The sequence below is a fragment of the Mizuhopecten yessoensis genome, unplaced genomic scaffold, assembly GCF_002113885.1.
Source record: "Mizuhopecten yessoensis strain PY_sf001 unplaced genomic scaffold, ASM211388v2 scaffold7651, whole genome shotgun sequence".
NCBI classification, from domain to species: Eukaryota; Metazoa; Mollusca; class Bivalvia; order Pectinida; family Pectinidae; genus Mizuhopecten; species Mizuhopecten yessoensis.
The window spans coordinates 313,172-334,859 of NW_018407154.1; the positions used below are offsets into that span (position 1 = coordinate 313,172).

General features: G+C 36.8%; 1 protein-coding gene across 2 annotated transcripts in view; it reads right to left on the reverse strand.

Annotated features, from left to right (window-relative positions):
• The window catches only part of LOC110454061 (SID1 transmembrane family member 2-like), a 49,163-nt gene extending 28,680 nt beyond the window's left edge, over nucleotides 1-20,483 (reverse strand). The window contains exons 1-12 of one of the 2 annotated variants that reach the window (XM_021503399.1): nucleotides 20,170-20,483; nucleotides 15,296-15,420; nucleotides 13,144-13,305; nucleotides 10,026-10,170; nucleotides 7,530-7,613; nucleotides 6,738-6,882; nucleotides 6,039-6,120; nucleotides 5,583-5,620; nucleotides 3,189-3,207; nucleotides 1,408-1,474; nucleotides 645-793; nucleotides 280-325 (exon numbers count right to left, since the gene is read on the reverse strand). In XM_021503399.1, coding sequence (XP_021359074.1) covers nucleotides 280-325; nucleotides 645-793; nucleotides 1,408-1,474; nucleotides 3,189-3,207; nucleotides 5,583-5,620; nucleotides 6,039-6,120; nucleotides 6,738-6,882; nucleotides 7,530-7,613; nucleotides 10,026-10,170; nucleotides 13,144-13,305; nucleotides 15,296-15,420; nucleotides 20,170-20,397 — 1,290 coding nt within the window. In that variant the 5' untranslated portion in view covers nucleotides 20,398-20,483. The remainder of the gene's footprint in view (nucleotides 1-279; nucleotides 326-644; nucleotides 794-1,407; nucleotides 1,475-3,188; nucleotides 3,208-5,582; nucleotides 5,621-6,038; nucleotides 6,121-6,737; nucleotides 6,883-7,529; nucleotides 7,614-10,025; nucleotides 10,171-13,143; nucleotides 13,306-15,295; nucleotides 15,421-20,169) is intronic. The other variant, XM_021503400.1, reaches the window with a different exon arrangement.
• Nucleotides 20,484-21,688: the final 1,205 nt, after the last annotated feature.

The following is a 21,688-nucleotide window of genomic DNA, read 5'->3' on the forward strand; positions in this document are numbered from 1 at the left end:
CCACAAACAAACACAGAAACTGCTGAATTAAGATGACCTTCGTAAAACCCCTCCGCCAGCATGCCCGTGTTCTACATATCTATACAGGATAATCTCGTACCTCAGACAGAGTTATCCCCCATGCTAAATTTTCATAAAGCATTTTCGTACTCTGGATAGTTTTGTCTAACATGCACAGGAATGCGAGTAAAAGTGGTCTGCAATGCGCAATCAAATACATTACAGCCCATATCGCCTAATTTTGCTTAACAGAGACACAAAATAACAAAACAATATTACCGTCTCCTCTCCCAGGTTCCCTTGCCTATTTTCGCTGCTCAGGTCGCTATAATATAGCAAAAATTAAAACATTCTAGCTCGTTGGCAACAGCTACAATTATTCAAATGCATTCACCATGTACTTCAAAATATTTTTGATATTTTTTTAGTTTAAAGCATTTGAATATACAGCATTAAAAAACTCAACCACACCTTCAAACCCGCTTTGAGACGACCTACCAACTAGGTTGTGATAAAGCGGTATATAAGAACCTCGAAATATTATTATTATCATTTAATGTTTGGTGTTTTAATACCTAATGAGGATTTTTTCTTAAAGACACATAATAATATTAATAACAAAACTTAGAATACGTTTGACTCACCTTTTCCAAACCACCAGTAGGAACAATATTCCTAGCAAGATGTAACCGATGTTACTGAAGACATTGTTGAAGGAACTGAGTACACCCAGAGGTCGCGAGCATTCAAAGTTGTAGTAACAAATATCCTGGTCTCCAGAGGACTCTAACCCCTGTTAAACAGTTATTTCAGGTGTCAAATGGCACAGTATCGCAATCCGAACCAGTCATTTCAGAATTCAATGGTAAATATAAATAATTATGAATTCGTCTGATTTCACGGCAAGGGAAAATATATCTACATCCCACCCCTTGGCAGTTTTGATGTGTAATTCCTGAAATATTCATTTATTTTAGACTTTGATATCAAGTCATGGCACTAATTTATATTCAAAATTATTAACATGCAGTCATTTTGAAAAGTAAAGTTATTTTAAGTGTTTTGTTCGAAATAAGGCAAATTCTATTAAACGCTTCGAAGGCTATTTTCTCTGCTGGGATTTTGTAATTTTCGCCTTTTTTTCTGTCTCTTAAAACAATAAAACTCCATACATCTTGCATTTTCCTAAAATAAGCCATCTTAAACTATAGAATTTTTAACTATCATTTTGTCAATAACGAACTCCTGTTTTCTCCACTTTCTTACCATGCGTTAAGGTATCATGGAGAAGTTTCTACCCATGATCACGCGCTTTCGCACAGGTTGAGACTATCTCTTCTACTAGAGAAATGATAAGCTTAAGAGTTAGAGTGACATTTGTCTGCTAAGCAACACAATTTTTCTCACCGTTTGGTAGGTCATCACAAGCTGTACGACAGGGAGGCCGTAGAAAATTGCAATAGTGAAAAGATTGCTGCAAATAAGAGTGTATAGTTAAAATAGACCATAGGAACTAAAGCACGTTTACATGATTTTGACAATCTGTAAAGGTTATTTCTCGATGGCTTTATTACACTGTATATCATGGTAGTCATTTGATCAAGGAAGGTAATTGATAGCAGCGATAAACACTTGAGTAACAAGAAAATGCAGCAAAGCTGCTGGACACCAAACCATTTTATGAAAATGACCTACTGATAACCACGAGGGAACGGATCCTGCATACTTGAATCTGTTTAATTATAATTATAAAAATTGTTAATGACATTAATTTCGTCGTTTAAAATATTCCGTGTACGCTCAATAGCCTTTCATTTTCCACCTTTGTCACCACAGCACGCAAATGTACAGTTTTAACCGCACGTTTAGGCTTAAATGTCAACGATTAAATAATAACATCATCTTCTGAGATAGAGAAGCCGGGACATAAGATGATTAACATACAAAATCATTTATACATTTTGTTAAAATTGCAGCGATTTTTGCAAATATTTCTTTTGTCAATGTACCTATTTGACTATTTTGGATAAATATCAACCATCTTCTAGGTTAAAGCGTCAATCGTAGCCCCCGCCCCATTGCATATCAGTTATTGCTTCTCTAGACTTCTGCGAAGACACATTTTGCCACAACGCTTGATTTTTTGGTTGTTATCACATATTCGTTTTATATAAGTGAAATAAATATATCGAATTGAACGGGAAAACCATGGCATTTTCTATTTCTGACATTTTTTTTTATGTCACGCTGAGCAAATATTGCTACACCAGAAAATCGCGGTAATGTGTTACGTGGTTATTGACGCCAAGTTGTAATGACGTCACGCTTGCGCCATTTTGAATAGGTTTTCACTGCAATTTTGCCGTTTGCTCATATTATTTGGTAAGATTTCCGGACAAAATGATATTGATTGTGTAGTTATGTAAAAACAATAATGTATGCTGCAAAGGTAGAAAACACAACCACTTATTCTGCCGTCACTTTATCTAAACTTGAAACTGAAAATCTACGCAGAGAATATAATGTACCGTTCAGATTGTACAATACTAAAAGTGAAGTTTTTACTTTTGAAGATATTAGGTTTCGTTTATCTTCACAACATTAAATATATGTTTATTATCAAATGAAAATTCATGATATTTGACTACTAAACTGTAATAAATACCGACACCGTAGGATTGATCATTATGTTTTTTGTAGACAATATGCGGCCTCAATTTCCCAGAAGGCTTTCAAGCATGGAGAAGCACCGGAAGTGGACAAAGTGTTTACATATCAACCCCCGGCGGCGCTTTGCGCCGCATGGGGGTTTGAAAAAAAACGTAAGTTTAAAATGCGTCAACTATTAAAAGGGCAGAAACTCTGTAACTTGTCATGAAACCCAAACGGCTTGTACCAAAGGGGATCAATGCCGGCAAGTTCCAAAGAAATAAAATTGAAACTAAGGGCTTTGTTCTCTGAACATGTTTGTTCTGCCTAAAGGGCAATAATTCTGCAAATCATAAATTGCATGGCGGAAGAAACCAAATAGGTTTGACAAGAAATGGGGAAATTCGACATTAACGGACGGTCGAAATGAAGTTGCTTGATTGATGGCCAAGGAAGACAATATATATCCTCAGAGTTATATTTAAGGAAAATATAAGTAAAATGTTCATAGTTTATACGGTTAATTAGACAATACCTACCAACAAAAGTCATGTGGCTCTGCAATCAGAAAAAAAAGGAACAATATAAACATCCGTGTTAAGAACCAAGCAAAAATAACACACATTAGACGATTACTCCTTACAGTAATCTAACTTTCTGTCAACAGACCCGACGTAAGGAAGTGACGTGCCACCATTCATTTAAGCTACAAGATTACGTCCAACCTCGATAACTGATAGTCCACCAGCAGAATCAGAGTCGTAACGTAAACTATTTCCAAGAACACGAAGTAACGAATCACCTTAAAAATATTGTTTGTTGAAAGGTAAAGCCAAACAAAGTAAATATTTACCTAACCATTGCGACCATTTAAGACTCATCAGTGATAATTGAGGTCAACGAACAGATATCCATGTTTGATGTGCCGAATCATACGTAGAAAAAACATACCAAAATTAAACGCACGGCATCCATTTCTGAAAAACTGCTTAACTTAAATGTAAATGAGGTAAAATGATTACTACATAATGAACAAAAATTGTTCGCTATTTTGTTTTTAGTTTTTCTGTACTTGAGTACACTTTTTTTCATTTCAGGGTAAATTTGTGAAAAGATTACAACATATGACAAAAAATGTTTGCCATTGTGTCAAGTTTTTGTGTACTCAAGTGCAAAAGGTATTTTTTCTTAAAGTTCAAACTGTTATTTAAGTGCAAAAAAGGACTTTTCTCAAGTGAAAAAGAACCAAATGTAACTGATGAAAAATGTATGCAATTTTTTCTCATTTTTTTCTACACCTTAGTGCATATATTCGTTTTTAGCTCACCTGATACAAAATCCACTTTTCCTTTCAACGACTTCTTCTTAAGATCTTCAGGACCTAGCGCCATGATATTTGGCCAGTAGCTACCTGGGACAGGGTGCTATACATTTCCGTCATATAAATGACCTTGACCTACTTTCAGGGTCATTGAACTTGTATATGTAAAAACATGTATACAACTTCTTCTGAATAACCAGGAGGCCCAAAGTAATAATACTTGGCCAGTAGGTACCTAGAACAGAGTGCTATATTTGTTTCTCAAATAAATGACCTTGATCTACTTTTGAGGTCACAGGTTCAAAATTGTAAAAACATTTTTAAAACTTCTGAATAACCAAGAGGCTAAAGCAATGATATTTGGTGTGTTAGTACCTGGGACAGATTGCTATAAATTTTCCCTAAATAAATGACCTTGATCTACTTGCATTGTCACAGGGGTCAAATATGTAAAAACCTTTAAACTTCTTCTGAAAAATTAGGAGGCCAAGAGTAATTTCACTTGGCAAGCACGAACCTGGCATCAAGTGTTATAATGTTCCTCAAATAAATGACTTTGACCTACTTTGAAGATCACAATGGTTAAACACCTTTAAATATATTCTGCATAATAACCAGGAGGCCCAGATTACTGTTACTTTGCAAATAGATACCTGGCACAGAGTGCTATAAACTTTCCACAAATAAATTACCTTGACCTTCAATGTACTTTCACGGTCAAGATCGGTGGAAATCCAGTGTAATGCCCGTATAACAAAAATCTTGCAGCAGCCTACTGTTCTGCTAACACTTGCACTTCTTTTCGACTACCAGACGTGTGGCGCTTCTATCTTTTCTGCCGAAGCATGCGCCATCGGTTTGGCCCTCGAAAGGCAATCGTATGTTCAGACTCACTTTCTGTCCTACGACATTTACAGTTACAAGATCCTAAAAACACGTACAAAACCTCACTCTTTTTATATCTCAAATCTTAAAGAAATATAAAATTACTTTACTAAAGATTCTGAGCCATGTCGAATTTAAGGCAACGAACTTGTGACGCAGAGAAGCAAAAATGCGTTAAATTTCCAGCAAACAGATATCAAACTGTAATTTATAGATTTTAAACCTTTTATCCATACTACCAATCAAAAAAAAAATGACGACAACGCTGGTCTCGCGCGCTGGTCTCTCGAGACCAGCAACAAACTTTTAAAAGTACTCATGAAACTTAAAACATGTGTTCCCAGTCGGAAAGATCACAGAGAGGAAGTTTACCTCCCTCGGCTCCGTACTGGTCACACTTATCCTACTCATTCGTTCCTTTTAAAAAGAGAAGATCCATCTACATGCCACGCAATTGACACTCCATTTACAGTGAAACTTTTTTTTATTAGAATGTTCTGATTTCAGACACAATCGTTATCATTACTTTCGAGTCCCGGATATGAAAACCCTTTTCACTTCCGTGGACTCGAAGGCATTATTTAACTTTTTGAAGAACATCGATCTATTTTATTGACTCTGTCTTTTAAGTCTTTTAACCCATCTTACCCTCTTTATCCGGATAGGTATCTTATGCATGAACATTGTATAGAAACTGGAAACGATATTGTAAAACATGGAAACTTACCCTTTTCAACACAACTGCAAACGCATGATTTCCTTTTTCTACAATTAAAAACAAAACAAAAGATTAAGGACAAATCGGTTTCAACAGTGATTGATGATAGGAGTCTGAGACGATAAATTATATTTACATATACCAGGATTAACTCTTTATTGAATCACAAAGCAGTTACCAAAGTTAGTTATTACTTTTTTGAATTTTTGGGCGTTATGATGATAACACAAACGTGTCACGTTTTAAATCCTAATATATATATTTCGTCGGACAAATTTACACAATTCCCATATACCATATTATTGAGGGACGGAACCACTCCTGACGTTTTTATTACAAGTGTTACAAAGCAACATAAATTCACCAATTGATTTTGACAGACAGACAGGGGAACACACTTTGAGGTATCTGGTGTATTTACTTTTAAGATCATAAATTAAACATTTACATGGCACAGATGCTCACCTTCTGCACTGCACAATAGCAACGATATAAAATATGATAAATACGGCCAAAGCAGCTAATATGGGCCAAACATACATCTCACCTGAAATATAAAAAATAATATGGAAATATATAAGCGTCTTACCGTACCACTACCCACACAGTAGAAACTTTCTGAAAAGAAAACCAAAACCTTCCGGTATCCGTACAAAAATACCTGAGATGAAATAAACAAAATACAATTAAGAAGTGTTCTAAATGTGAACCTTGTAGACCAGGATTCGAACTTTAGGCTTCAGATTGTTATAATATGGCTCTGACCGATTGTATGCCGGTCAACCTGCTCTTTAGGAAAGCAGATGGACAACTTTCAAATAAATTCATGGAGCATCGGGGATTTATTTCCAACGAGACAATTACACTACGTTTGATATATTGTAAAGAAGGAACGAGTGAAACCAACTCTCGTCTTGTAGTTTTCTAAAACTGTTCTTATACAATCAATATGTATACTGGACATATTGATATATATTCATTTAACACCAGTGGAAAGTACAATATGATTTTGTCTGACAAAGGTGACAGAGTACGTATCGCATTGTACCGACACAAAAACTATGTATTCAATATATACTAAGTCATTCTTTAGGGTTTTGACAAGAGATCTTGTTAAAATATCGAACATTGTCATATAACCATACATAATTGATATATACATACTACTGATACCGCCATGCACCTGAAGTGTTAGCTGCTTCTTGCGTGAATAATCAGGAGCTTGCGTTGTCTCCTTGCCATTACAGGCATAGTCAGAGGGCTTCAGTACCGTCACGATGTAGAACGACTTCTGGTCGTAGTTAGATTTCTGCAAAGTATGTAAAATACATTACATCACTGCAAGATTTATGTACTTCTTCATTAACAATAGCTATATCCTTTTTTGATGTGTTTATTTGTTTATGGTTTAACGTCCTCACAGCTACCGGGGTTTTATGAGGACGGATGCCTAGAGAGACCTGAAACAGGAAGTAGATTGAAAATAAAGAATACAGGAACTTGAAAGTTCCCAAATAGTGCAATGGGGGCAGCAAATCAATATTATTCTCTTCCATGTCCACTTCGTAAAGGACTTAGGAAAAAATCCCCCGACTCTTCCCCAGGGGCCCACATTATTTGCCTCTTACGATACACACGCAGTGCGATACAGCAAGTCTATTCTTGATTATTGCAATTTCCTCTAAATAGAAGACAAGGAAGAAACCACTTCTGCAGCCCCCGACCTCTAAAGATGACACAGTGGAATACAACAGGCTTTCCTATACATCTAGATATTGTTGATATCGAAATTGGAATTCGTAATAGCAATTAACAAAATGTGACAATAAGCAATTTTGATGTTTAAATGGATTGACCAGTCTCATTTATCCCGTTGTTATTTAAAACAGTATCATGTATTTGTTCACAATATCGTTAAAGCATGCATGTGTTAGTCAGGACTATGAATACACCTACCTTGACGGTAATGGTCGCCTGTTTAGTCATTGTTTGATGTATACCAGAAAATTCAACACTTTGTTCAAGGTCAAATACAGGACACTGAAAAACAATCAAGTCAATGTCAAATACATCACACGAGTTTACATCCTCTATCTATACAAAATTGATTCCACATTGCCTAAGGATGCTCATCACCATTTTTTGTTTAAAATCACTCAATTTGTATGGAAGGAGAGGAAATTAAAATCAAATCCCTGCATTCTCCCTATAGGGTCGCGCCCCTGTACAACTGGGGAAGGAAGGGGGTACACTTTTCTGTTTATAGAAAAAAGATTCCTCTTTGTTATGAGATAATTACGGCAAATTCTTCTAAAATTCCTCTCTTCCTAAGAAAGAAGCGTTTTAAGAATGTATCCCTATTGGGCCCCGCACCTCTACACCTAATCCGTCTCTAAGTATTGCAGAATTATCTTCTATTGTGAGCAGGTATTGATTGTTACGTCATTGGTTTTTGTGAGAAAATTACGTCGTTTTCTCAAAAATTGACGTTACTCTCACAAACAAATGACGTACCAATCAATACCTACTCACAAGAGAAGATAACTCTGAAATAAGCAAAGACAGAATAGATGCTGCAACCTCCAGTCATACAAATTGAGTCCTCCTTTCCAAAGATAGGTCTACACCAAATTCGGCAAAATGCCTCAAATTGTCAGAAAGGAGAAGAGGAGGGAGTGGCACCCTTCTTTTGTACAAAATGCAGTACCCTTTGCCCAAGTATGCTCTACACAAAATTTATTTTAAAAACTTCAAATCTTACTGAAGACCGTTGGCCTGATCCTCTGCTCCCATGTGGCAAACGTTCTGGTTATACGCAATGAAGTCCTCTTTCCCCAACCATGCTCTGGATCAAATTTGCTTTAAACCCCCTTCAATTGTACTGAAGGATTTTAAAGATTTACCATAAGTTATTCGAATAGGCCCCTCCCCTCTGCACCCATTCCATTTCGTATTGTATGTGTAATTGTTCGACTTCCATGTGGTATGTACATGCATTGCGACTTCCGTTTCCTGATTTGGCAAGATGGCTGCCGTGACATAGCTTTTAATAGGCTAGGCATTTGAAATTTCGATAAAAAAATTGTATGGATGTGTATCATCGCACTGCTAGCCCTTGTAGATATTTAGGTGCTGGGTTTAAATTTTTGTTCATGAAGTCCTACAAACAAATCGTAAGGTACTGGATGTGTCTTACTCCTTTTTGCGTTATTATTATCCCATTTACATTTTCGTCCGACCATCCTCTTACCAAATTTTGGTAGGGATCAAATCCAACTTCACATGCGTATTGAAGGTCATGTTCTGATATCTATCCATTCCTTCGTCTTTTTTATGCACTTGTGCATCGAAAATGATTCTGCACCCTTTGATTGGCTAAGGCTCTTTTTTACAGATCATAAGGAAAACAGTATGCTTTCACGATTGTGCATGAGAGTAAACAACAAAGTTAACATTTCTTTTGGAAAATGGCTATTTGGTTATAGTGGTTGTAGGAATGAGAACACACGCATCATACGATTGAAATCCCTACCTAAGATTTGATACCGTAAAATACAGTGCCTCTGAATAATGTAATTGTTGACAGATTATTATTTATTGAATTTTGCAGCCTTTCATGCATGTGTTTATGAATCTAGGCAGTTGTCCCTAGTGCTGGACTTCAAATATGAAAAGCTATTAGCTTAGAAGCTAAGGAATAATATAGAGTCGTTAATAAGACAAGATGATTGCCTGGGCAGTTTTCATTAACCGCGATCAAAACGGTTTAATCAGTTGGACCAAAGTTGTTCGTTTATGAATAAGGTCGGATCTAGTAATCTGATACTGCTTTCAGGCGAGCCTTCACAAAGCCTTACAAAACATTTGCAGGTCCGCTAGTATTAAAACCCGCTATGTTATATTTGAAAACAGGCAAACCGTTTATTCCACATAAATGAACAATCCCCTAGTCTCTTATTTTGATTGCTATGAATGGAGCTTCAAGCATGTATTGCTCGATTTCGTTCAAATTTCAAAATATAATGGCGCTGCAAATTCTTCTAAATAGCCGTGTATATCTTTACGACAGCAAATATTCAGTGTATTGGTGTTTGTGTTGTATAGGGTTTAACGTCCTTTCCACAGCAAAGTTCATTAAAGGACGCGCCTCCATGTGTGTTGTGTATCCTGCGTGTATGTATGAATGCCGGAGACAAGTTATGTTTGTGTTTTTGCCTCTTCGCGCGGATCTGATGCCGACTTTATAGTGCTATCTCACTGAAATATCATGCCGAAGGCACCCAGCACAGTAGTGTACCCGTCATATTATAGTGACAACGGGCGAACCAGTTGTTGCTATTACCATAAAAGCTGAGCGTTAAGCACGGAGACAGAGACGTTAGATGAAGAATATCATGCAGAGATCGCTGTCAGATTTCGCTTGTACTATCAAGGAATAACATGAATACCTACCTTAACATCCTGCACGGAGAATATCATGCAGAGGTCGCTGTCAGATTTCGCATGCACTAACACAGAGTCGACGTTGTCAGGAAAGGTGTACATGAAGTACTTAGGTTCGGATGGCGCAATATTCACATTCCTGATCTCATCAATTCTACATTGAATATACAAACGGTACAAGTGAAACAATGCATAACAAAACACAATACTTCATGAGAATTAATGAATTCGTGGTTGAAAATATTTTTGTTCGGTGGCAAAAAATTGCAGCTGACTTTGCAAATTCGGGTATATTAACGATAAAATGGCATTTAGTAACGTAAAGGGTGACAATGTCAAATGAGATTTTTTTACAAGCCATTTATCAAAATGACGTAAAATACAATATTGAACGGATGTGTTATCTCCGTGTATCACCAGTAATATAGTGAACATGCTTTTACATTTTATATTTGTTTATTCCTTGCATAAATGTTCGCTTAGAATTTAAATATGAGCTATCTTTGGTGACCGCAAACATAGCAAAATAAAATCCCCCACAAAATTACCAGCTATACTGTAATGAAATAAAATGTAACAGTAAATGGAGATATATCGCTCTTCAAGTAATTTAGTCAGTCATGACAAACATATTATAACTGAATATAATATAAAATATTATGTATTTTTCAATTTTGGCTCTGTCAGCACATCCCAAATTTATATAAAATTAAGATCATTTAGCTCAGAAAATTTTGTGAAAATACCTTTATTCATGCAGAGGTAGTTTTATGCTTAATCTTTCTTTCCCGTATTGGGCCTTGGAAGGGAGGGGGCACACCAATCAAATTTAATAAAATTCTGCTTCCCCTGTCTAATGTTTTGATGGTTTTTAGCTCACCTGGCCGAAAAGGCCGGGTGATTGTTTGTTTGTTTGATTTTGTTTAACGTCCTATTAACAGCTAAGGTAATTTAAGGACGGCCTCCCATGTGTGCAAGATGCATGCGTGTAGTGTATGTGTGTGTATTTTGGGAGGCTGCGATATGTTCGTGTTTGTCTCCTTGTGATAGCGCGGAACTGATGCCGACTTTATAGTGCTACCTCACTGAAACATACTGCCGAAGACACCCAGCAGGACGCCCCACCCGGTCACATTATACTGACAACGGGCGAACCAGTCGTCCCACTCCTAATTTGCTGAGCGTTAGTATAAACTACCATTTTTAAAGACTTTGGTATGTCTCGGCCAGGGGACAGAACCCTAAGCCTTCCTCACAGGGGCGAACGCTCAACAAATGGCCAAAAGTGAGGCATTGTCAAGGGAGACATTAGAAAGAAGAAAGTTATTTAGAAAGGAGAGAAGAGATAAGGTCCCAAATTTAGTCGCCTCTTACGATCATGCAATTGGGGGCAGCAGGTACAATTCTTACGCACTACCTGCAGGGTGCAAGGCCGGGTGAGCTGGGATGAAGGACTACCAAGTTTGTTCAAATGAATGACCTTCACCCATATTCAAGGTCACAGCGGTCAAATATGTTATAAACATTTAAACAACTTCTTTTGAATTACCAAAAGAACCAGGATGTAGATAGTTTGTCAGTAGCCTGCTGGGGTGAAGGGCTACCAAGTTTGTCATATTCAAGGTCACAAGGGTCAATTGTTTTAAAAACAACTTTAAATAAGTTCCTCTGAATAGCCAGGGGTCAAATATTTATAAAAAAAAAACTTTACTGAATAACCATGAGGTACAGAATGTTGATATTTGACTAGTAGCAGGCCTGGATAAAAGGCTACCAGGTTTGTTCAAATGAATGACCACCACCCATATTCAAGGTCACAGTGGTCAACTATGTTTGAAACCTTTAAACAACTTTTTTAATAACAAAAAGGCGCAGGATGATGATATTTGGCCTGTGACATGATGGAATGAAGGCCTACCAAGTTTGTTAAAATTAATGCCCTTCGCTCATATGCAAGGTCACAGGGCCAAATATGTTGAAAACGTAATACGACTTCTTTTGAATAACCATTAAGCCTAGAGTGTTGATATCTGGCCAGTAGCATGCTTAGAGGAAGCCATCATGTAGGGGTACCAAGTTTATTCAAGGACACATGGCTAAATTGTTTAAATGTTTAAACGATTTTTTTCTGAATAACAAAAAGTCCTAGGATAATGATATCTGACCAGGTTTGTTTAAATGAATGACCTTCACTCATGTTCAAGGTCACAGGGGTCAAATATGTTTAAAACTTTATATAATTTCTTCTGAATAACAATTAGGGCTAGAATATTGATATCTAGCCAATAGCATGTTAGGATGATTGGCTATCAAGCTTTTATATTTGAATGACCTTGACCCACTTTCAATGTCACATTTAGTCAAAAATGTATAAACAATTAAATGATCTAATCTCAATAAACAAAAGGTCTACGGTGGTGATATTTTGCAAGTTGCATGCTTAGAAGAAGGGCTATAAAGTGTATTCAATAGAATGACCTTGTTCGAATTTTAATGTCACAAGGGTCAAATGTTTTAATAAAAATTAACAGGTTCTTTTGAATGATTTATGGTGATAACTACTGATATTTTGTCTTTAAATTTATTTTATATCACTTTTATGGTTTCAAGTGTGAGATTAATACCAGGTGGGGGATGCAGGCCCATTAAGCCACCTGTTTATTTGAATTACATTGACCCACTTTCAATGTCACATTTAGTCAAATATGTATTAACATTGAAATGACCTAATCTTGAGAAACGAAAGGTCTATATGGTGATGATGTTTGGCAAGTTGTATTATGAGATGAAGGGCTTACAAAATTGTTCAACGTAATGACCTTATTAGTTTTCAAGGTCACATGGGTCAAACGATTTGAAATCTTTTCACAGGTTCTTTTGGATGGCTTATTGTCATAAATACTGATATTTTGCCTGTAGCTTTATTTTAGATCACTTTTAAGATAACAGGTGTAAGATTAATACCAACTGATTGATGCAAGCCCATCGGGCCTCTTGTTTATGGAAAAGGGACGGACGGACGGACCGACGGACGGACGACGCTCCTTTGCATACGTTTATCGGTCCTTAGGACCAGATGAGCTAATGAACTAAATGTATTATGATACTAAAACACCACACATATTACCTGAGGTTGAAATCTTTCACGAAATCAACAAGGATTGAAAAAGGCAAGAGGTTGATAGAAAACGAGTAAACGTCCACAAATATTGTCTGGTACATGGCAGAAGAGTTTTTGTTGGTGACAGGGAATGGACACAGATTTCGGCTTACCACATTGTATGTGGAGCTGTAAAACAAGGTCAATAAAAAAATGTGTTTATTTGGGATTTAAATTCCTCGCAACTGTTGAGGTCAAATAAAGACGGGTGACTAGGGAAATGAATGAAAGAATAAAGAAGTGAGTGTAAATACAAAGGTCTCAAGTGGTGTAGAAGATCGATTTTGAAATTTTTCCATCTCCTCTTCGTAGAATACACGGAAGAAAAGTTCCGATTCTGCAGGGGTTTCCATGTAAGCCGCCTTTTACGACATACACTGGGATGCAGCAGGCCTAATATATCCCAGAACCTGCATAGGGTATATACTTATATATTATCAACATTACCATGTGTTTCGGTGGTTTAATCACCGAGACACTCAGAAAAGCAAAATTAATGCAACCATCAAGCATATAAATTCCTAAAAACCGTTGTTCCTTCAACCTAAATGTAACTAACAGACACAGACAATGCCAGCTGGTCTTAACTAATGAGGAAGGAAAGGAGGATACTCTAAAGTATGCCTTATAAGGGGCTCCTGCAGAATCGTGACTTTTCTTCCGTTACTGGGAACACTGAATTAAGAACAGTTGCTCCCCCTCCATTACAACCGTTAGGTCTCTTTTCTCACCTCTCTATTCTTTCATTCTCGGCGGTGTCTCCCTAAGCACCAGTCTCCATATCACCTTGGCTGTTACGAATGTTTTGGTTTGGTTTTATTTTGTTTGACGTCCCATTAACAGATAAGGTCATTTAAGGACGTGCCTCCATGTGCGTTGTGTAAGCGTGCAAGTGTGTATGTGTGCCGGAGACAGGTTATGTTGGTGTACTTGCCACTTTGTGATAGCAGTATCTGATGCCGACTTTATAGTGCTATCTCACTGAAATACCATGCCGAAGGCACTCAGCACAACATTTTGGCTTTTCCAGGACGTTAAACCCGATACATACATCCAAGCAAAGACCAGTGCGGAGACAGACTTCATTAAAAACTAGGAGTGGGTGAGAAAGAAAAGACGGTCCGAAAGCGTTGCAATGGAGTGATGTGCTGGATGTCTTTGGCATAGTCTTCAAGCAACACTATAAAGTCGGCATCAAAACCGTGCTTTCCTAAGGAGGCAATTACACGTTCAGTCTCCCGCACACACAAACACACACACGTATACCTACATGACCTTAGATTTTGGTAGGACGTAAAACCGTATACAACTGACAAATCAAAAGTAAAATATTATTTCAGTCAACTTGTCGATGTTTTTGGCTAAAAAAGAGAAGGGTACTGCAGGCCGGAACAATACACGCCCGTCCCATGGCAATGTGACATACTATAAATCATTCTGATGTATTATTGTCTCTGAATGTAAGAACGACATGTGTACTGTAGTACTCATTAAGTTAAAAGCTAATTCTGGAACGTGATGAAACATACTCTACTTTACCAAAAGGAATATATTTATTTCTTATACTCTTTATGACGTTCACAATCTTGATTTTAATAGCATTGTCTTCCTTTTTATATATTTCAAACAATGATAAAAGAAAGTGAAATTGTCCCTATTTGCCAATAGTCGATTATTTTAATTAAAGGTATTTCTATAAACCTCATAAGTCTTATCAGAATCCTGTCATATTTTACCAAGTTATAGTGTGGCAACCGCCGACCAATCAGATAGCAGTAATAAATCATGTCCAGGTTTTGCTCACTTTTAAGGTTAGCATTTGCCATTATACAACATAAATTTCATCAGAATGCAGTCATATATTCACAGTATAATAACCAGTTGTTTTTTGTTCAACTTCAAACTAAGCCTTAGTGTATAATACATGAACATGCAAAGCAAGTGTCATCAAAATCGAACGATTTTGAAGCAAGTCATCTTGCGGATAATGCAGACTGGATATCGACCAATCAGAGCACAGTGCGCTTATTAATTATGTGCAGATTTCGGTAAACGTTGGACTTAGTATCAATCGTTATATAGTTTACAATAATCACACACTGTAATTTACAACACTCACGTGTGTTCCGGATCGTTGAATGGCAGTTTCCAAGACATAGTACCATGCTGTTGTCGAACTCCGAACAGGACGGGGTTGTCCTTGCTGGCCGCCAAGGAAGCTACTGTGACCCTCAAAGCTATTGTCTGCGAACAGTGTAAAGCAAGCTAGCTATATCACATTATAGCTTGATTGCAATAAAATGTTTAGTAAACATACAGTTGTATTTTTTTAAGAATTTCACATTTAAAGGTAAACAGGATTGGCGACAAATTGAATTTTCATTATTGCTTGCTTAAATGCAGAAGATGGCATTAGGGCCAATAAATACCTAATTGAAGTATATCGAATAAAAACAAAAAAATAAAGATATAAGACAGACGTCAACTGGAATCTCAAAAGAGGCCATGGTAAGTGATATCTTCTTGAACAGAACATCAATTTTAGGTAGATTAGAATTGTAGACATATTAACTGCTTCGAAAATTGACCGGAAAGGGACCTGATTATTATTATCATATTATGTATTATCAATAAGATAAAACAGCCAAATAGGTGTTTTATGGTTCGTGATATGCTCTGAATATGAAACTGGTCTTACGTTTCAATGAATGAGAACGATTTATGCGTGATTGACATCTGACAATGAACAAGGACAACCTCGTCTATACGCTTTTCTCTGAAGTTGGGATATCTTTGTTTGTGTTAGTGTGAGTGGTTTTACGTCCGCTTGACTACTATTAAGCAGATGAGAGGATACCATTCATCGACTACAGGTTTTATAGAGCGTAATATGTTGTCGTAGCATAGATTACAATGGTTGACCTTGAAATGTTAATACAAATAAAAACATATTAGAAGAAGACTCCGGCGTGCTTAGCTGTCACGTACATTGTAATAAATTTATTTTTGTTGTTAAGACTTTAGGAATAATTATGTGACGTGTATACATGGCAAATAATGCATGTGATACATTTATTACAACAATGATTTGCCGACAAAATGAAGTATGTGCCTAACCATACTTCTACAATTTGGTGTTATTTGGTAATATAGGGTTCCCTTTTAAAACGCAGCGATATAAACTCAGACTAGGGTTGCATTCGCGCATCCCGGTTAAAACGGTTCAGATGGCGCAGAAAGGACCGAACTGAAGACAGAGCTAAAATAACGCAAAATTTCGGAGAATAAGTAACAATATACAAAAAATATTTCCTTCCTCCATGCATCAAATAAATAATTTAACTTATTTAGAATATATACATGTGAAATGAATTTGTTTTATAAATAAATTACGCAAACTAGCAATAGTCAGCATTTAAGTTTCGGTCAGGCACGTCTGGACCCCTCAATCTGCACGTGCCGAATATTCCTGAGGTCAGCCTCGGTTCAGATCTGCGCCTGTCGTTTTCTTTCATGTTCAACCGTGTCAATTAGTTGAACCGGATACACGTAATTGACCTACTAAATTCAGGAAACATCTCAAATATATTTTTCATTTAGGATATCTGTCCTCCTGGCCACAAAACACTAGAGAATTCCCTCCTCTGAAATAATTCCTAAAGAAAGTCATCTATATACAGTATAAAACTGATTTTGCTCGCCATATTGAAATATTTTGGTTATGTTGCACGAGGAAAATACCTGTCGATTGAAAATGACATAAAAATAGCAGACAACAGAATATGTTTCTTCCTTCTTCTGTTGTTATATATCAGGGAAATACACATAAACATATTTTAAAACGGGAAACCACTCCTTTTTATGGCTAACTGATGAAGTTTATCTAGTGTTAAAAAATGACAGAACGATAATGGTCGCTTCGTCGTCTCATGCTACTATTGGGTGGTCGGGTGGCGCAGTGGATAGCGCACTTGCCTTTCACCAAGGCGGTCGGGGTTCGATTCCCAGGTAGGACGTGAAAAGTACATTATGGGGTCATGATAACCTTCCCGACCACGTGGGTTTTCTCCGGATACTCCGGGTTTTTGTTCGATAGTAAGAACCCCGCGCGCTAACATTCGGGCCAACAAGATTGATAGGTATAAGTTGTAAAAAGTTGTTTTCGTAATTATTGTAAAATAAATGAAGTTTATATTATCTGTGACAGTTGCGAAGGAACATTCACAAACGTTACTTTGCGATACTTTTTGTCGTTCGTCCGTCCCACCACCTCTCTATACAGTTCGAAAATGGAATGGAGACGAAGATATTCGGAACATATACCTTCAGCTTAACGCTTTTATGAGTAAACACCGTGTAAGCGTTTAACATTTCTTTTTGTAATATGGAAATATCGTGTCATCAGAAGTTTGTTGCGCAGTTAGTAATGGTAAACTTTATCCATATGTGATCCCTGTTACTCTGGTAAAAAACAACTTATTCCTAATGATTTTTTGTATGGCTAAGGAGAATTTCTCGTAGCTCATTTGGTGCAGAATAATACATCAGAAGTCCAAGGTTAGATCCTTAGCGGAGACATTTAAATATGGATTACTACGGTCACGTACTTGCGGTAGTGAGGCAAAAAGGAGAAGAGACTATAACGACTGTGGTCACCAGTCACATAATTTTGTATCAGAAAATAACACACGTATCTTTAAGAATCACAAATGTTTGTATATGTCTTGGTGATAATAAACCAGTAATTAAAAAACCTAGAAATATAACATAAAAATGGAAATGAACTAGCTTGGTGAAAAGGTATAGTTAGTGGTCATTCTGTGTATCCCTATTATGGGTTTACTAAATATTTAATGCACATTAAAATACACCGCGCCAAGCTTTACATAGTCTGACTGTTCGTGGGAAAACACACAATGTTATAGCCACACTGCTGAGTAACCAGGTTTGTATAAGCTTGGTGAAAAGGTATAGTTAGTAGTCATTCTGTGTATCCCTATTATGGGTTTACAAAATATTTAATGCACATTAAAATACACCGCGTCACGCTTTACATAGTCTGACTGTTCGTTGGAAAGTACAATGTTATAGCGACACTACTGAGTAACCAGGCACAGTTTACGGTGATTACATGTACTAGGGTCAATACAGCTAGCTGCACTATTCTTTCAACAATACACCATTGTTTGTGTCAGATCCGGCATTCCAATACAATACCTTGCAATGCTCCGTTCATTTATAATAGGGAGTTCCGAGAAAAATGAAACAAATTTCATAAAAAAAGAAATCCAAAAAAATCACACACTAAGCAGAAATGGTCTTTTACAAAATCATATAGATATAAAAAGGGAATACATCAAAACCTTCTGATAACGGCTTTAAAAGGGTCATTAGAAAATTTTCAGATATCCAAGATTCTGTTATATTGCAGCGGAATACACATAAACATAAACAGGAAACCACTCCTTCTAATGGCTAACTGATGAAGCTTATCTTGTGTCAAAACAGATGACAGAAAGAAAATGGTTGCTTCGTCGCCTTCATGTTACTGTTGGGAGGTCAGTCGGTGCAGTGGATAGCGCACTTGCCTTTCACTGAGCGTCTGGGTCTGATTCCCCGATCGGACGCGAAAAGGAATTGGGTCACCTGCCCGACTATGTGGGTTTTCCTCGGGTACTCCGGTTTCCGCACACAGAAAGTTTGTTTTTCATAATTATCGTAAAATAAATAAAGTTTATATCATATGTTACGGTTGCGAAGGAACATTCACAACGTTAGTTTGCGATACTTTGTATCGTTCGTCCGTCCCACCACCTCTCTATACAGTTCGAGAATTCAATGGAGACGAAGATATTCGGAACAAGTACCTTCAGCTTAACGCTATTATGAGTAAACACCGTGTAAGCGTTTAAAATTTCTTTTTGTAATATGGAAATATCGTATCATCAGAAGTTTGTTGCGCAGTTAGTAATGGTAAACTTTATCTATATGTGATCTCTGTGACTCTAATGATTTTTTTGTATGGCTCAGGGAATTTCTCGTAGCTCATCGAGACATTAAAATATGGATTACTACGGTCACGTTCTTGCGGTAGTGAGGCTAAAAGGAGAAGAGACTATAACGACTGTGGTCACCAGTCACATAATTTTGTATCAGAAAACAACACACGTATCTTTAAGAATCACAAATGTTTGTATATTAAAAAAACCCAGAACCCCCCCCCCCCCCAGAAAAATGGAAATGAGCAAGCTTGGTGAAAAGGTATAGTTAGTGGTCATTCTGTGTATCCCTCTTATGGGTTTACTAAAAATTGAATGCACATTAAAATACACCGCGTCACGCTTTACATAGTCCGACTGTTCGTGGGAAAACACACAATGTTATAGCGACACTACTGAGTAACCAGGCCCAGTTTACGGTGATTACATGTACTAGGATCAATACAGCTAGCTGCACTATTCTTTCAACAATACACCATTGTTTGTGTCAGATCCGGCATTCCAATACAATACCTTGCAATGCTCGGTTCATTTATAATAGGGAGTTCCGAGAAAAATGGAACAAATTTCACAATCAATCTAAATTAAATCACACAACGGGTATTGAGGTACATAACGAAAATAGTTTTTAACAAAATCATATAGATAAAGGTAATATCAAAACCAACGAGTTGTCAACGGTTACTCGGCAGGGAAGACCATTAATTCGGTTGTCAAAAAACCAATAACGGACATCCATAGCCCATTACATTATCTATCTTGTTATCTTATACATACATATTAATTGTGGATACGTTTAGAATGAAACATTGGCAAAATATACAAACTGTTTACTATTGTTGATTGTTATATTTCAAAATTGACCGATTAACCGGTTACTCGGTCGGAAAATGTTTTCGAAAAACCGGTTACTAAAAAGGTCGTCTGGTTTGACAACCCTATTTTAAACACTCCTAGACTGCTGCCGCAGAATAAAAAAAATGTATTTTGTTACCTCATCGTCGAGCCGGTAGTTAAATTCATAGATGACCTCTCTTTTCTTGTCGGTGTTGTTTGTGACATTCACTCCAAACTTGCCTTGCAACAGGTCGCACCTTACGACAGTTACTGATCGTTTGCGATACCTTTCTTCTGATTGAAGCTGGTTTCCACTTACTTGGTATGAAAACACATACATTATGCATAAACAATAAACATAGCGACAGATTCCCATGTTTGACATTGTTCTGTATACCAAGTATGTGCAGCGTCCTGTTTGGAGTCAAACTAAAGCCATTCCGCATGCGCAACAGCATGAACGATGACGTAAAAATAAGAATATACATGCGCATGTCCACAATGCAAGGTAACACTAACCTTATATGTTACGAGAGTTTAAAAAGCAGACCGACGCTTTACTAAACACAGTATAATGAGACAACAACATGTTCACTCACCCAGTCGATAAATCTTAACCGTTGAATTTATTTTTAGAATGCAGGTTCAATCTACATATACAACGTCGCTGAACCCAAAACGGGGCACTTGTGGGGGAAAAGGCCCAATAAACTGTCATGCCATGTAAAGAAATAATTTGATGTATGTAACTTTCTATGTTTTCAATTGATGATTTTTTTATGACAATTTAACTGTAAATAAGCTTTATCGCATGATGATTATCGTTACATGGACAATTTGAAAGTATGTATTCATAAGGAATGAACAACCATTTTTTGTAATTAGTAGTTTGGTATACCGTACATTGATATTGATCTAAAAAGTGTCCTGGGGACGAAAGTCAGACTTTATGAATCAATAACGAGAAAAATCGGGAACCGTCGGCATTTTCCGTAATCGGGAAATACATCGTCGTATTTTCTCATTTACGGAAAGTGCCATCGGTTCCTAATTGATAACAATATCTGTATATTTTGCAGGTCATTCAACGGTGGTTGAGACAGGGATTTTTATTCTCGTATGACTTTCAAATTAACTATATATTTGCCGGATAGTTCATGCAAAAAATACTATTTTATACACTGGGTAGCTGAGCATTATCGTTAACTCAATACCATTGTCAATTCAAATATATATATTCACATGTCAATAACAATATTTCTATATATAACTGTAATTCAAAAAACCTTCAAACAACGGTACAGTGTCATATTACATGTGCTCAGCCATACATTGCTTTCCGCACAAGTTTAAAATCAGCAAAGATAGGTCAAACATCTATTGAGATTTAACATAAGCGTCGGCCCGAGATAAGATTATCAAAAAAAGGTAAAAACAAAATGGAAACTTAAATCAGGAATAATTAGTTTAAAATTCCTTTTATAACAAATGGAGCCTCATAGACTAAAACCTGTGTTATAGGCGTTATAGGCAATTGTCCCCCTGGGCTTTTAAATGACACTAGTATCATAGAAGATACCAAAGGGCACCAGCGGTCAACCGAGCTATGATATAGGTTGTTTAATTTTATTGTTTAGATGTGATGTGGAAATCAGCATGTAAACAAAGTGAAATAC